The 17,328-nt window shown below is 34.5% G+C and overlaps 1 protein-coding gene across 1 annotated transcript in view; it reads left to right on the top strand.

Moving 5' to 3' along the window:
- Positions 1–17,328, top strand: part of MYO3A (myosin IIIA) — a 221,648-nt gene that overhangs the window by 141,673 nt on the left and 62,647 nt on the right. Inside the window, exons 19-21 of the mRNA XM_031940242.1 lie at positions 10,612–10,765; positions 16,316–16,404; positions 17,180–17,309. Of these exons, the coding sequence (XP_031796102.1) occupies positions 10,612–10,765; positions 16,316–16,404; positions 17,180–17,309 (373 nt within the window). The remainder of the gene's footprint in view (positions 1–10,611; positions 10,766–16,315; positions 16,405–17,179; positions 17,310–17,328) is intronic.

Genomic DNA, 17,328 nt, shown 5'->3' with positions numbered 1-17,328 from the left:
CCTAGTTTCTGCCATATTAGTTTCCAATTTTCCCAGCAATTTTTATCAAACAGTAAGTTCTTATCCCAAAAGCTGGGGTCTTTGGGTTTGTCAAAGACTAGGTTGCTATATTTGTTGACTGTTTTATCCCTTGAACCTAACCTATTCCACTGATCAACTAATCTATTCCTTAGCCAATACCAAATGGTTTTGGTTAACTGCTGCTCTATAATATAATTTTAGATCTGGTACAGCTAAGCCACCTTCATTTGATTTTTTTTCATTAATTCCCTTGAAATTCTTGACCTTTTTTTTTCCATATGAATTTTGTTGTTATTTTTTCTAGGTCATTAAAATAGTTTTTTGGGAGTCTGATTGGTATAGCGCTAAATAAATAGATTAGTTTAGGTAATATTGTCATCTTTATTATATTTGCTCGCCCTATCCAAGAATATTTAATATTTTTCCAATTGGTTAGATCAGACTTAATTTGTGTGAAAAGTGGTCTGTAATTTTGCTCATAAAGTTTCTGATTTTCCCTTGGCAGATAGATTCCTAAATATTTTATATTATCAGTAGTTACTTTAAATGAAATTTCTCTTTGTAACTCTGACTGTTGGATTTTGTTAGTGATATAATCTCCAGTATTTTAAATGAAATTTCTCCTTGTATCTCTTGTTGCTGAACTTTGTTGGTAATATACAAAAATGCTGATGATTTGTGTGGATTTATTTTGTATCTTGCAACTTGTTAATTGTTTCTAGTAGTCTTTAGTGGATTCTCTAATATACCATCATATTATCTGCAAAGAGTGATAATTTTGTTTCCTCATTACCTACTCTAATTCTTTTAATTTATTTTTCGTTTATTGCTAGAGCTAACATTCGTAATACAGTATTAATAGTAATAGTGATAGTGGGCAATCTTGTTTCACCCCAATCTTATGCTTAATTCTAATTTTCAAAGAATCATCTTCTTTATGACTCCAGATCTCCTTTTCTATTTGATTGATTTCCTTTTTTAATTTTTTTTATGCTTTTTAAATTTTTTCTCAATCTCTCTCATTTGGTTTTTTAAATCTGTTTTGAATTCTTCTGTAAATTCTTTTAAGGCAGGTAGCCATTTAATATTACTTTACTAGAGAAGGTAACCATCTCTAATCCTGGGGGATGGGGAATGCTCTGGCTTTATTACAATTCTTTCCTCTAGCCTGGAACTCCAAACTCCAAAAGAACTCCACTTTCCTGTTATTGCCAGCAACCAGCAGATTCCCTATTGCATTCTCTGAGTGTGTGCTGGTTTCTTCTTAACCAAGATGAGTCTCCCCAGCACAGTTGGGACTGGCATTCCTTATGGGCAGAGATTCACTCAAACTGTCCTTACTTAGATACCCAACTCCCCACAACCTCTGGGAGGTTAAAGTTCCTGCAGTTCTAGCTGAGGCTGCCTCTGAGCCCAGCTAATCCCAGGGTTCCTAACTTGTTCTTTCTGTGGAGCTGAGAAGTGTTTACTTTTCACATCGTTTATATCTTTGTCCTGGGGTCTTTCTTTGGTACTTCTCAAGTTGTTCCTGGAGAACTCCAGTTCTGCACCAATCTAATTTGTTTTTCACTAATGTTTTATCCCAAAGCACTTTTTTTTTTGTTTGTGGGGGAAATCTGGAAATCTTGGAATTTTCTGAACCACTCAGCCATCTTCCCAGAATCCTCCCACCAGCCCAATAATTCTTAAATTATCTCTCATTTATCTATTTTCCAAGTCAGTTAATTTTTTTTCTTGACACTATCTTACACTGTCTCTTTTCTTTACATTAGTATTACTTGGGCCCTATATGCACCAAATGTTTTTATTTATTCCATAGCTAAAAGAAAAGAGACTCTTTGGGACTTTTCTATGTATTCCTTTCATTTAGTCTCAAAGAGAAGAATGTGATAATTAACCCACTCCATTCTTTAAGACTATTTTTCTTCAATCAGGGAGAACAGGCTATGCTACAAAAGGGAAATGGTGTTCCCTTCTTCAACCTATCCCCTCGTTTTCCCTACTTCACAGCTACAACTTCCCTATATCTGTCTTTGCTAAAGTTTCCTCTGCCAGAAACAGGTTCCATATATGTTCTCACATACCCCCCCCCCGAAACTGCCACCATCTTTGCTATCTATACCTATTGAAATCTCAAGCATTCTTCAATACCAAATTCAAATGCAATCTTATTCAAGTATCCCCCTTTCTCTATTTAATTATTTAAGCTTGGACTAATGGATCTCTAAGTTTCTTCCATTGCTAATGTTTTATGTTTGTTGGTATTAAAATACTGAGGTTTTCCCTCTGATTATTTCCCTAGCCATAATTTATAAAACCTAAATAATAGTACTTTTTGTTTCTCTGTCAGCATTGAGTCAACCCAAATAATAAGTATTTTGAAGTGGAGCCTATTATATTTCAAGTTACTCATCTCTGTCTTGTGTGACCTATCACATAAGCACTTTAGTAGAATTTGACACAAGCAAATAGAAATGACAAATGCATTAGTTTGGACCTTAACCTTCAATGGTTTCAATGGAAGTCATATACAAAAATCACTTTTGAACTTTTCTGTTAGCATTTAAACTGTAATATGCTGTCATCATGGCCTGTCTAATAGTAAAAATCATAAGCCTGCATGAATCTGCCAAGGTAACCTTGAAGGGGAAGAAGCTTTATAATTTATAAAGCCCAATTTTTGGACCTAGTAAACAGAATTGTCTATTATGTATTCCTTAAGAAGTAACAAAGGGTTCTGCTTATTCTGGCTCTTACAATGGCTATTGCTTACTTCAGCACTTTAGGGATTTGTCATTTCCTCAGTATGGGACTTGCTCCATCAGGGCAGTGTGGGTGGCAGCCCCTTCAACTTAGTCAAGTCTTTGTTAGTTGCTATGGACAAAAAAAAAGTCATCCCCTGCTGGCCAGTCTCTGATAATGAGACTTTCTGACCATAACTAATCTTTTATTAAAGCTTTTTATTTACGAAAAATATGCATAAGTAATTTCAACATTGACCCTTGCAAAACCTTCTGCTCCAGGCCTTTTTGAAATCATCCTGCTGGTCATTTCTCATCAGACAATAATATTCCATAACATTCATATACCACAGTTTACTCAGCCCTTCTCCAATTGAGGAGCATCCACTCAGTTTCCAGTTTCTGTCCACTACAAAAAGGGCTGCCACAAACATTTTTGCACATGTGCTGACCATAACTATGAAACTAACAGTTCATTGAGAATATGCACTGTTTTTGTGCCTTCTTTTCTATCCCCAGTACTTAGAACAGTGCTTGGCACATAGTAGGTACTTATTAAGTGCTTGTTGACTGTTTACAAAAAAACTTTGTCATCAGAATATAGATTTTAAGCTCATCATTAGCCTAATTTTTGAAATCTTTCCAACTTGTTAAGATCTAGTACAATTTGGGAGGGCTTGTGATCCAAAGGGAGATATCCTTTGAGAACAGTGTCATTTCTAGAGCACAGTGAAGTATTAAAAGAAAGATAAAAATATCTAAGTGAAGTTAAGGTAAAACGCTGGTCCAGAATTTAGAAAGATCTGGGTTAAAATCCTAATTCAGATACATTAGCTATGTGGCCCTGAACAAGTAACTCGACCTTCTCTAGCCTCAGTTTCCTCATCTGTAAAATGGGAATAATAATAGTGCCATTGGTTCAGAGTTGTTAAGAGGATAAAATGAAATAACATTTATAAAGCATTGTGCAAATTTTAAATTGCTACATGAAGCTAACTGTCATTATTAGATATTTATTATTTAAATTATGTTGGGTCCCTCCAGGCTTCCACAAAAAAAATCGATGCCAGCTTTATTAATATGTTATTGAATTGAATCTCTGCCCATACTAGTGTTATCTTGTTGGTCCCATACTTTTTCCCCCCACATTGCTTTAGACTTCACGTCCAAACTCCAACTCTCATTTACAGCACCACACAGCAACAGCTTTTTCATCAACAACAAAAAAAGTAGGAGACAATCCCAATGCAACTTTTCTCCTTTTACCTCAGAATAACTGTTGTTACATCCATCTCTCCTACTGCTGAATAAGGTAACAAAGTAGCCCCTGTTTCCAAGACAAATCCTCTACCTGCCTTTGCTACCATGCCTTCTCTTCTCTTCTGAGAGCTTCTTTAACCAGTTATTTCTTTCTCTTGTGCCCTCAGTTTATTCTTATTCACCATATTCTTTTCAGATTTTCTCATTGTAAACATACATGTGAAATATGTATATAAAATAAGAATGTCTTCCATGATATTTTATTCACAAACTATTTTGCTATTGCATACTTTATTTTTTTCTCCATCAAATTTCTGGAAAAATTATTGTACATTAACTACTTGACTTCTCCACTTTTTGATCCACTACTCACTACTCAATATTTTATAGTTTAGCTTCTGACCCTAAAATTGGTTTCTTAAATGTCATAAGTGACCTCCTGTCAGATCCAATGGCTCTTCTTAGTCATCTTCTCTGATTTATCTGCAAGATTTGACATATAATCACCCACTTTCTTAAATTCCATAAAGCTACCATCCTAACTCTCTAATTACTTTGTGGCTGGTTCTTTTTCTTTTATATGATCTTTTTATTTGGAGCTCTGTTACCATTTCTGTTGTTTTTATTTGCATTATTTTAGGCATTGTGTATATTATTCTCCTAGTTCTGCTTACTTTGCAACAGTTCAAATGGGTTTCTAATGTTTCTCTGAGTAGCCTTTATCTTTTATGCCACCTACACATTTTCACCTGTGTACCATATTTATTTCTTAGACTCAACATGTCCAAAATGGGAGTTCCTATCTTCCCTTAAAAAAAATCTGTTTCTCTCTGTCCTGGTTTCTATTAGTAATAGCACTATTATCCCACTTGTCTACACCAGAAAACTCAAAGTCGTTTTTTATTCCTCCTCTCTCCCTAACATCAATTTAATCTTTGCCTAAGTTTTTTTTTTCATTTTGTTCTATGTACTGTTTCTGAAATATGCCCTCTCCCTTATATTTTCACTGCCATCATCCTCATTCAGAGTTTTCATATTTCCTGCCTGAGCTTTGCAATAGTTTCTTAAGTCATTTCCCAGACTCTAATCTTTTTCTCCAGGGCTATCTACTCCATATATCACTGCCAAAGTAATTCTTCCACAATATCACTTTTATCACACATGTCAGCACACATTCATTAACCTTCAAAGGAAAATCCAAGTACTTAGCCAGTCATCCAAGACTCTTAATCTGGCCTCATTCTGCCTTTCAAGATAATCTCTTATTATTGTTCACTGTGAATATTTTGGGGAGGTATCCTATTATAGTGAAAAAATATTATATTTGGTTCCTAAAGACATGGAATCACATTCTAGCTTCACCCCTTAGACCTTGGACAAGTCATTTCACTTCTAGACCTTAGTTTTCTCCTCTATAAAAGGAGGAAGTTGGACCATACAACATTGTAAATCTCTTCTGCTTCAAAATATTTAATCCTGTAACTCCAAAATGTGTCAGATAAAAGATAAAAGTCTGAGAAAACAAAAATTCAAGCTTCCAAGTATATCAATTTAATAAGCAATGTTTGCTAATTGCTTAAGAAACCATGACCAAGCCTCCTCAGCCTTGTCACTGGACCCCAAATATAACGGAAGACATTTATGCATTAAAAACAACTGATCAAATAAAAATAATTATTAAAAAAAAATTAACCAGGATACAAAATTAGGTAACCTGATTTCTAATTGGAGAAAAAAATGGGGACCTTCTAAGTTGGGAGGGAGAAAATAAACAGGTACAATTACCGAAAACAAAAAAGAGGTGTCCCATTTCTTCCATGTCTGTATTTAGTCAGTGGAATATGGAAACAATAGTTAACTGATTGACTAGTACAGGATCACTTTTCAAATAAGATCTATGGGTGGCAGAAAACTCCATGCATCAGTCTTTAATCTGACTGGATTTCTGGTGAGAATAATCTAGCAGCAGGTAGAGGTAGTCCAGTTTCCTAGCATGCAGGACTAAGTTCAAACAATGCAATAGAGTTTGGTTTTGTTTGTTTTTTTTTTTTTTACAATTCCTATAGTTGAATAATGTTTCCTCACAAGACATAAATTGGACTGTATCCATAATTGAATAGAAAAGGGGCATGAGCTTTGACTTTGAGAATTGAGTTAAATATAAAGTCACTGTGGTTCACTCAATTCTCACCACCACTTACTGTTCAAATCCCCTCATAACAAAACTGCCGAATTTCATAAGAATATTTTGAGATTACATAATTTCATTCCTTTAATCTTGCTACAAACACAAACATACATCCATAGACATACACACACCCCTTTCAGACTTAGTGAAATTCTAGCCATCCTTTCTGGCTCAGTTCAAATGTTATCTTCTCCATAAAGCATTCTCTGATTTTTGTGCCCCAAAATGCTCTTAGCCACTTCTAAAATTCCAAGTTCCACTTTTATGACACTTATTTTGAACAAGCACTTCAGAGGTATAATAAACAAAGTTTAGAATTGGATTGGGGGGAAATAAATAAGCTGGCTAACATTTTCATTGATTTTTCTTTTCCCTGGCAAAAATCTTTCTAACATCCATAGTCTTCTGATGATATCATATGACTACAAATCATGAAATTCAATGCCATAGTCTTCAAAGAACCAAAACTGTAGGTCACTTAGAGAGCAATGGGGAGACACATGTTAAGCACTAATAGGCAACAGGATGCTTCAGATGACTAATTGCACACACACACACACACACACACACAAACCATCAAAAATATAATTAAAGGGCTGTATGACTGGAAAAGGAATTAGGCCAATTTGGTGGTGGTAGATAGCTAATGGACCATCCACAGTGCCATGTTAACATCATGTTAAGAGACTTAGTGAAAAGTACACAGAACACTGGATGGATGTCATGAGCCTTAAAGGAGGAAAAGACAATATGGATAAAAGTCAAATAGGTTGAAATTATGTTTGTGATCTATGCCACTGGAGTGAGTACCCGAATGAGTAAGATCACAGATCTGTTGTACACATGAACACAACCTTAGGAAAATTGAAATAGTCTGCATTGTTCATAATGATAGCACATGGCACAGTTAAATTAGGTTTTCATTGAAATTTCCATTATTTTTAAACTTTCATCAGGAACTTATTTATCCTCAAAAGTGTGAGAGGCATAAAGCTAGAAGTCATGATTCAGGAAACAAACAAAAAAATATGGCCCCTGCCTTAAAGGGGTTTGCAAAATAATAGGAGATGTGGGAAGAATATTGAATCTGGAATTAGATGAGCTAAATTCAAGTCTGTGCTGTGATTCTCATTTATCTTCTTTTTGTCTTGGTCAAGTCACAACCTTCTCTCAGCCTCAGCTTTCTCATCTATTGTATACTAGCTCTACAATCTGTCCATACAACTATATGTCATACTCTGAACCAAAAGTATTTTTCATCTACTTGTTTGTTTTCATATAGATCATTAGATCAAATTCTTTTGAAGTGTCATAAATTTCATTCAAGAGATTCTCTTAAGTTCTAGAATTTGATATAATATCAGCATAATACCATCTGCAAACTGAAGGATTTGGAGTATCCTTCCACCTATAAAGAAGCCTTTTCTCAATGGAACTTTATCCTCGAAGCCTCCATGACAGTGACAAACATCCTTAATAACTATCAACTCCTATACTGTCCTTCACTTGATATTAGTAATTAGATGATCATTAAAATAAGTAATCTCTCGTGTTCTATCAAGGAATCTTGTATTATCTCAACTATATGCATGAAGAACTTCATGCAGAATGATAGTCCTTTGCTGCATCAAATTCTTTTTTTTTTTTTTTTTTTTTTGTAAAACAATAAAAACGATGGATTCTTCTGTATTAGATTTGGGAAAGTGGGAAGACTATGGACACAAATAACAATTAAGACATTAGTGTCAGCCATTATAAATCTCATAATCTAGAAGGGAGAACACAATACATATAATTATGAGGATCACACAAAATAATTTGTAGAATACTTTGTACCATAAAATGCTATATAAATAGCGTCTTGTTATTATCATTATAAGTTACTCTGATATGAAATATATCATAGGAAGTACATAAGAAAATTACAAAGTACTCTTCAAGTCCTAAGAAAATGAAGATATTTCCAATTTTGAGGTAAAAATGGATGGAAGAAAAACATGAAGGAAGACTTCATGGAAGAGGCAGAATATAATCTAAGTATTGATGAATGGATAGGATTTTTTAGACCAACTGCCCAATTTTATTTTTTTTCTTTTAATAGTATTTTTTCCAAACACATATAAAATAGTTTTCAACATTTATTTTTGTAAGATTTGGATTTTTCTCCCTCCTTCCCTTCTCTCCCACTTCCTAATACAGTAAGCAATCTTATGTAGGTTTTACATGTACAATAATGTTAAATATATTTCTATTTTGGAATCTTTACAAAGTGTTAAGCCATTGGAGTTGATTTAATCTTAGAAAGAGTTAATTTGGGCCAGAACTTGAAACAAGGTATTAAGTGGAACTGATAGAACAATGTTTGTGTTCACACCTCTAGAGAGTTCATAAGTATCTAAGTACTCAATGGAGTTCACAGTTTGGGAAATTCAGGGTCTAGAAAGAGATATCTGAATTCACACCTTCCTTAGGGCCAGAGAGCATGCTGGGAGGTATCCCACAATCCCACTCTCGGAGAAGTAGCATAAATAGAGCACTCTGGGAGATACTGGAGACTACTCACCTCACTTGGAGATTGAGAAGCCACAAGTCAGAGTTGAGCTGGAGGCTGAAGAAAGCAGAGGCAGAAGCCAAGGACAAAGCTGCAAGATCTCTTGGAGCCAGGCAGAGAGATAAGCCTCAACTAACCGGGCTAATTTGGAAGGAGAAATAAACGTTTGCATTTTTACCAGCTGGCTGCGATTTTGGAGTAATTATTTATTTCAACTGAGACTAAGGCTGCCTCTGGAAAACCTTCACATTTCTATATTAGTTATGTTGTGGAAAAATTATCAGAACAAAAGGGGAATACTATGAGAAAGAAAAAGGTGAAAATAGTATGCTTTGATCTTCATTCGGTCTCCATAGTTCTTTCTCTCAATGTGGATATCATTTTCATCACAAATCTTTTAGAACTATCTCAGAAAACCATATTATCATAAATTTGTCATAGTTGATCATCACACAATCTTGTTGTATTGTATAAAATGTTTTCCTGGTTCTGCTCATTTAATTCAGCATCAGTTCATGTAAGTCTTTCCATGTTTTTCTGAAATCTGCTTGTTCATCAGTTTTACAGAATGATAGTTTTCCATTAAATGGGTAAGATTTAAACATCAAAGATATTCCAAGTAGAAGGAGTAGTGGGGCATGGAGGAGTAGGAAAGTAAGGAATGATTACTATTTAACTATTTAAAGGTACACTGAAAAGATCTCATGGTAGCACCTCATGAAGGGCCATACATGCCAAACCATGGATTTGAAATTTATGCCATTCAGAACAGAAACCAGTAAAGTATTCTGAACAGAGAACTGATAGGAACACATCTGTGTACATCTAACAACATTGTATGCAATATAGGATGGAGAAGAGTGAATCTCAGTGTCAGAAAGATCAATAAGGAGGCTATTTAAAATATTTCAGATGAGTAATAATGAATACCTAAGGGTATTAGCAATGAGGGCAGTGAGGAGGGGACAAAGGTAAGAAATACTTTAGAGGTAAAAACAATTATACATGACAACTGATTGGATGTGGAGGTTGAAGGAGAGAGAAGAATCAAAGAAAAACTGAAGTTTTCTGAGATCATTTAGTGTTGGAATCTAACTGCCTTCATTTTACAGATGAGCAAGATTGAAACCCATGAAGGTTAAGTGACAGATGCAGATCATACAAATAGTAACTTGCAAAACTACAGTTTAAAACCAAATCCTCTGACTCCAAATTTTTTACAAAGGCTACTGAATAAATGCTATACCACTGAAAAAGAGAGAAATCAGAAAGTTGAACAGGTTTGCCGTAAAAGATACAAGTTCAGTTTTGGACATGATGAATCTAATATTGTTATTAATGAAATTCCCTTCATCACATTACAGCTGTCACTTTTTTGATTGAAGATTTATGAAAACGTTTATTTCTGTAGATGCCAAACAGCATTTCAAGCTTGGATAATAGATTTAATTTTGATGAGATTGCCTTTGTCCTTGATCAGATCAAAATTCCATAAATTCTTACAGTTTTCTAAGCATTTAAGCATTGTCATGCTTCATCTTCATTCTGAAAGACTTTGAGATATCTGTATTTCTTTTGCATAAAAATTAGACTTCTATTTGTTGCTGTACTAAACATTCTATCTACAAAAGAGCTTGCAGCACTGTGGGGAGAAATAAAATGATGCTCTTAGATTACGAATATTGTCATAGAAAAGGAATTTTATTATAATATACATACATTGAATTTTCAAAAAATTACTATTGAATGATCTCTTATACACTAATATCTCAACTAAGGGCTAAAAATAATGTTCCAAGAGAAAACAAGCTTATAGCTGAATGATTTTAATGTATTGTTATCTATTATAGAATGAGTATCTAAATGAAGAAGTTGATGCTAGAGTTATTGAATATGAAGATAATCGGCCTATTTTAGATATGTTTCTGGAGAAACCAATGGGTTTGCTTGCTCTGCTTGATGAAGAAAGTCGATTCCCTAACGCCACTGATCAGACCCTTGTTGGTAAGTGAATTTTGCACAGTGAACTTTTAGTCAAACTAAAACCCCTTTTCTTTCAATAATATTTCTCTCTAAAACTCATTCTAAATCTAAAATACTCTAGGGTTCCACTTTATCAGGTCATTAATTCCACGTTTTCCCAGAAGTCAGATTTCTAACAACTTCATTCATTCACAAGACAGTAGTGAACCTGAAAATACAGAAATATTTTATACAAAGTTCATGTATTATAATCTGCAAAGATGGCCATAACCACTTTTTTTTATTTAAAATTATTTGTTTTCTAATTTTTTTTTTGCTGATGCAACTGGGGTCAAGTGATTTGTCCAGGGTCACACAATTAGGAAGTATTGTCTTAGGTCAAATTTGAACTCAGGTCCTCCTGACTTCAGGGCAGGCACTCTATCCACTGTGCCATCTAGCTGTCCTACTTTCATTTCAAGTGTAAGATAAAAACACAGAGTTTTAATTTGCATTTCTCTAAACAATAGTGATTTAGACCTTTTTATATAACTAGAAATAATTTTGATTTCTTCTCAAAATTACCACTTAATATCTTTTGACTATTCATGGGGAAATGGGTTTTACTTTAATAACTTTGATTCAGTTCCCTTTAAACTTGAGAAATCAACTTTGTCAGAGACACTTGCTATAAATATTTTTAATTTTGCTTCACTATCTATAGTATCTTTTACCAAAATATAGTTTCCCTGATTATTTCTATTAATTAAATTTGTTTTTGCTTTTGTTTTGTCTGAAATCATGATTTCTACTTTGACCTTTTTTACCTCATAATAGAAGCATAATAGATTCTGCTCCTGCACCTTATTTTAACCTCTATGTGTGTGTGTGAATGTGTGTGTCTCTCTGCGTGTGTTTCTATTTCATGTGTTTCTTATAAACTACTGTTGGAATCTGGTTTTTAATCTAATCTGCTATCCTTCCCTTTTGTGGTTGAATTCATTCCATGCACATTCTCATTTATGATTCCTAAATGTCTATTTCCCTCTATGATTTTGTTTTTTTTTTTTAATTCTTCTCTTTTTTTCCCTGTCCCTTCTCAAAATTCTGTTTTGTTTCTGAACATTGCTTCTTTAATCTGTCCTCTCTTTTTTTCACTCCTTCTTTCTCTTGTCCCCTTCCCTTCTTGCTTTTCTATAGGGTAAGATAAATTTCTACACTCAACTCTATGGTGTGTTCCTTTTCATTATCAAAGCTCTTCCTTGTGGGCCTCTTTTATGTGAGATAACTTTCCCCATTCTTCTTCTACCTTCCCCTTTTTTCAGTATATCCCTGTTTCTTACTCCTTCATGTTTTTTTGAAATCACCACCATAATAGAGTCACATGCCTTCAGTCTATATAGAATCCTTCTAGCTGCCCTAATAATGACAAAGATTTTATGAATTACATGAATCATCTTTCCATATAAGATTATAAACAATTTTAACCTTATTAAATTTTTTTATAATTTATATTTTTATATTTCTGATATATTGTATGCTTTTCTTGAGTCTTGTAGTAGATAGTATGATCCATGAAGAGTTCTAATCTTTCTTGGTCTGTGCTCTGGTCTTTACCAAGAAGGTCTCCTTTTCCCCCTGCATTAGTGCTTTCCTCTTACCTAAACTGCTCCTTTGTGACCAACCAATAACTATCTCCTCTCCATCTTTGAACTTCATCCCAGAATTGCAAATGGGCAATAAAGTCATCAAACAAATGATACTGTTAGTTACTCTACTTTCAAAGTTAGAGGAATAGAGGCAGCAAATTAGCAGAACTCTCATAACACTCTCCTTTAAACAACTTTAAAATATCATTAAAAAATGACTTCTGGAGTGTCAGAGTCAACAAAAGGACATTTTTCAAGCCCATGACAACTTAAGAGGTTTAGAAGGTAAGTAAAAGTGTGTCTGACTCAAAGTCTAGTTCTTTTCCTTTAAATCTCAGCAGAGACTATTCTTTTAGTTGTCAGTCTAAAAACAGATCCCAGTAGTGTCATCAAAGGGTTCCCTATAATGTCTTCCTGACCCTTTTGTCAGACCCTCTTAATAATCCCTGGTCTGAGAGTTCCTGAAGCAGATGTTGATGTTGTAGCTACCAAGTGCTCAGACCTAGTACTGTTAGATACCAGGCGGGCCTCCACTCCAATGTTACAGATCTCTTCTACCTACCTAATAGACTTCTTAAATTGTCATGAGCTTGAAAAAAATGTCTCACTGGGATCTTTTGTTGACCCTGCCAGGCCAGCATTCAATTTTATATGTTATTTTTAAGTTGTTTGGAAGGGAACATTAGGAGAGTTCTACTGGGTTGCTGCCTCTACTTCTCTATCTCCCCCATACCCATATTAACTATGGGTAGGTACCCTCAAGTGGACTTTTCTTAGGTCCTGAGAATTTACCAAATCCAAAATTAGAAGCAAAAAGGAAAGAAGCACAGCAAAAGTAGACGCCCCAAAATGCTGAAAATTGACAGATAAGTGAAAGATGACATTGGCAGCAGAGCAGTTGATAAATATTAAATACCTACTATGAACCAGGCACTCTGCTAAATGCAGATATAGAAGAGAAAAGGAAATAAAATAGCAGATTCTATGGTAACCTGGGGTCATTTAATGTAGATTCGAACAAGCCTATGCAAGTCCATGGCCCATGAAAGCATTATTACATCACATGTACCACAATATAATCACACTTATTCAGAATAAAAACCCTGGGACATTAAGAAAAGATTAAAGTACATTTGGCACACTCTGCTTAAGAGGCAGGTGAAGTGTGAAGTAAATTTTGAAAGCATTTCACTAAATATGATTTCTTTTTAATTTCAGTATTCAAAAGAAAAAGGTTTCGTTATCTTCTTAAGAAAAAAATAACACTCGAGGATAATCTCCTTTCCTTTCTTAATGATGATAGATAAGTGTTACTGGGATAGACTTATATTCCACTTCCATTTAACATGGTTAAAGTCTAGGGGTTTATTCCTCTCATCACTTTTGATAGTACACTTTAAAGTATAATGTACCTATTATAACTCAAATTTGTATAACACTTCACAATTTCCCTCACAACAATCTGTGAGTTAAGTAATGAGATATTATTATGCCCATTACACAGAAGAGAAAGGTCCAATAGATATTGACAGTAGAATCAGAATTTAAAGTTAGTTTTCCTGAGTCCAAGCCTGATCCTTTTCCTTTAAGTCTCAACAGGAATCTCCCATGCTGTTCTTTTAGTTGGTTGTCTAATAAAACTGAATATGAAAAGGAAAGAAGAATAACTTCCCAGTCAACTGAGATTGAACAAAGAAGTTTCAAAACATTCACTTTCCTCTAAGGAGAGTGATTTCTTCTGGAAAGTAGAGCAGGAGGTGCTTTGTCTTAGTGTGGCAGATTTTTTTTCAATGTTGAAAGGAACAAGTTTTAGTTTATCCTCTCAAAAAGTATCTCATATGAATATCTCCTTTCTTAATGATGCTTTATTGATGATTCTATGCCTGTGAACCATAGAAATTCTCATAATCTCTTCCCCCAGGAGGTTATTTTTTATAATTATACAACTATACCTCCCCCTAACCTACATAAAAATGAACATTAGATTTGTCAAGTTTCTAGGGTAATATGAACCTTAAACTCTCTGAAAATGGGCAACATTTTACTAGTTGATTTTTAAAAATAAAAATTCCTCAATCAACCAGCATCAACAGCATCTTCACTCCAAGGGCTCTCAATTTGGACTCTGTGGATTTAAATTCTTAATATTTTGATCATTGTATTATAAAATAATTGATTTTCTTTGAATTTTATTCAATGCATTGAAAACATTATTCTGGGGGCAACTTGATGGATAGAGAACTAGCTATGGAGTCAGGAGGACCTGGGTTCAAAACCAACCTCAGACACTTACTATCTGTGTGACCTTATGCAAGTCATTTAACCCCAATTGCTTCAAAAAAATCATTCTGAGAAAGCCTATCTACTTCATCAGACTGCCAGAAAGATCGAAGACACATAAAAATGGTTAAAAACCCTTGCTTACTATTAAATACATAGAGTTAATTTCATAATTTAGTGAAAAGAACTCTGGATTTAAATCATGAAACCTGTAATCAAATCATAACTCCAGGACTGTTTGATCATGTACAAATCAGTTTTTCCCTTCTGTAAAATGAGGATACTTGCACCATCTACCTCAGAGACTTATTGTGAGAAAAGCACTTTTTAGTCTTTAAAGTACTAGACAAAAGCAAGTCATTTTTATAATGAAATCTAAATAATACTCTCTTCCAAGAATTCAAAAGAATTTTCCAGGCTTTTCTGTAAGGAAAAACCATTGGATAAAATCTCCATAAAACTCTGAAATCAAAGATCTCAAGTTCTGGCTTCTCATAATATCTGAAGGAAATTGTGAGGGTTCCCTGACTTTGTTTATTACTGTCTTTAAATCATAGAATCTCAAATCTGAAAGAAAACTCTACAGTAATCTAGAAAGGCAGTGCAGTATATTGACTCTTGGACTTGACTGAGAGCCCCAGGGTTTACATCTTGTTTCTGAGACATAACAGTTGCGTGACCAAAGGCAAGGCACTTTATCTTGCTTCACCTTAGTTTCCTCATCTGTAATACTGACATAATAATAACAACCTCAGAGCATTGTTGGGAGGACCAAATATGATGATTATGTAAAGTTCTTAGCATACCTTATGTTCCAAAGTTGTTTTTTTTTTATCACGCACACCCCCCTATAAGGAAAAAAAAATGATCATGCTCCCCCCAGTCATAATGTGATCTGGGGAACAGGGGACACGTAAGCTGGGGATGTTTGGGAGAATTACTCCCAATCACAACTGAGTAGCTGCTGCTTTGTGTCCAGGTCTCAGCTTACTGAGTTACTCAGTTATACTATTACATGAAAGGCCCACCTCAGGGCAGAAATGGAGAGGTTGGAAACTTAAACATTATAAGAAGGCGTGTAGAGAGGGAATGTCAGACTATGATGAGTAAGGGGTAGGTGAGGGTGTGTTGGAGACAATCCCCACAATCCCATATCTGGGATATGTCATGAAATATGATGAAACCTATCTTCCCATCCTCCCACTGGTTATCTTTGTAGCCCTTTGGGTAATTCCAGAAGTCCTACCTTGAAGACTATTGCCTTACCATCAGTTACCATATTATTATCTGAATGAGAATCCCCTCTTCAACATCCTGGTTAAAAAAGGTAGCTAGCCCCTGTCAAAGACTTCTAGTGATGGATGTCATTACCTCCTACAGAAACCTTTTTCATTTTTGGATAGCTCTCATTCTTAGTAATGCTAACCATATGTAGAACTCAAATCTGTATTTCTGCAATACCTATCTCTTCTTCTAGATTTATGTGGGCTAAGTGCAGTGGGCCCTAAGGGCACTAAGGTGCACAAATCTAATCCCTCTCTGACATAGATGATGTGCCTTCTTTTGATAATTAATAAGTTCATGCCTACATTACATAAACATATGAGCCTTATTGTACAAGACAAAATGCCCTATGAAGACCCATGATGTGTGTTTCCTACAGAAAAATTTGAAGTTAACTTGAAATCAAAGCACTTCTGGAGGGCTAAAAGACTGGAGCTTACTTTTGGAATTCATCATTATGCAGGAAAGGTAAGACAAAGATAAAAATTAACCCCATGTTTCCCTTTTATTTCTCTCTACACAGAACAGAAATGAAATATCAGCCACTAAACTTGATCCCTGTAATGAAAAGTTTTCATAGCCTATTATTACCTATGAACTAAGCTTTTGAAACATGTTTTCGTAATTATATTTTAATACAACTTATTTCCTTCCATAACATAGGATTATAAAGGGAAAAAATTGTATTAAAATATAATGTATTCACTCCTGATGAGCCACCTATTATATCATAGTAAATCCCAGACCCTCTATCATTCACCAAACCATATCCTTTTTCTCTAATGAAAGGCAAGCTGCTTGTCCCTAAAAAGCATTTATAATATCATAGGATTGTGGAATTTGACCTAGAAGGTATTCTAAAGATCATCTACTTTACTCCCTTCATTTGACAGATAAAGAAATTGAAAGTTGCATATAAATACATTGAATTTCTCTCACAATTTGTTAATGTACTACTTTCTAACTAAGCTTACTAATCATTCATTTTTTTCCTCATGTCAAAGAGCCACATATATTTCTACTTCTTTTTGGCAATGGTACTGGAGAGTGCCTGGAACTAAAAATGATCTTTTAAAAGCCTCCAAATTTCATAGTACCTAAATACAAACTGTGATCATGAAATTGACAACATCATAATAAGGATGTTTACACAAAGATCAAATCTTTCTTTGTGTTCTTAATACACAAAGTTCTCCAAATGTCTCTTGTAATGGACAATTATGACCATGTCCTTTATCAACAGGTTCTTTATAATGCAAGTGGGTTCTTAGCTAAAAACAGGGATACTCTTCCAACTGACATCGTATTACTCCTGAGATCATCAGAAAACCATGTCATTCGACAGCTTGTAAACCATCCTCTTTCTAAAACAGGTAAAATCACTTGCTTTTA

Source organism: Sarcophilus harrisii, chromosome 5 (assembly GCF_902635505.1).
Source record: "Sarcophilus harrisii chromosome 5, mSarHar1.11, whole genome shotgun sequence".
Taxonomy (NCBI): Eukaryota; Metazoa; Chordata; class Mammalia; order Dasyuromorphia; family Dasyuridae; genus Sarcophilus; species Sarcophilus harrisii.
The sequence above is the reverse complement of the archived record's forward strand: the minus strand, read 5'-3'. Positions and strand labels throughout refer to the sequence as shown.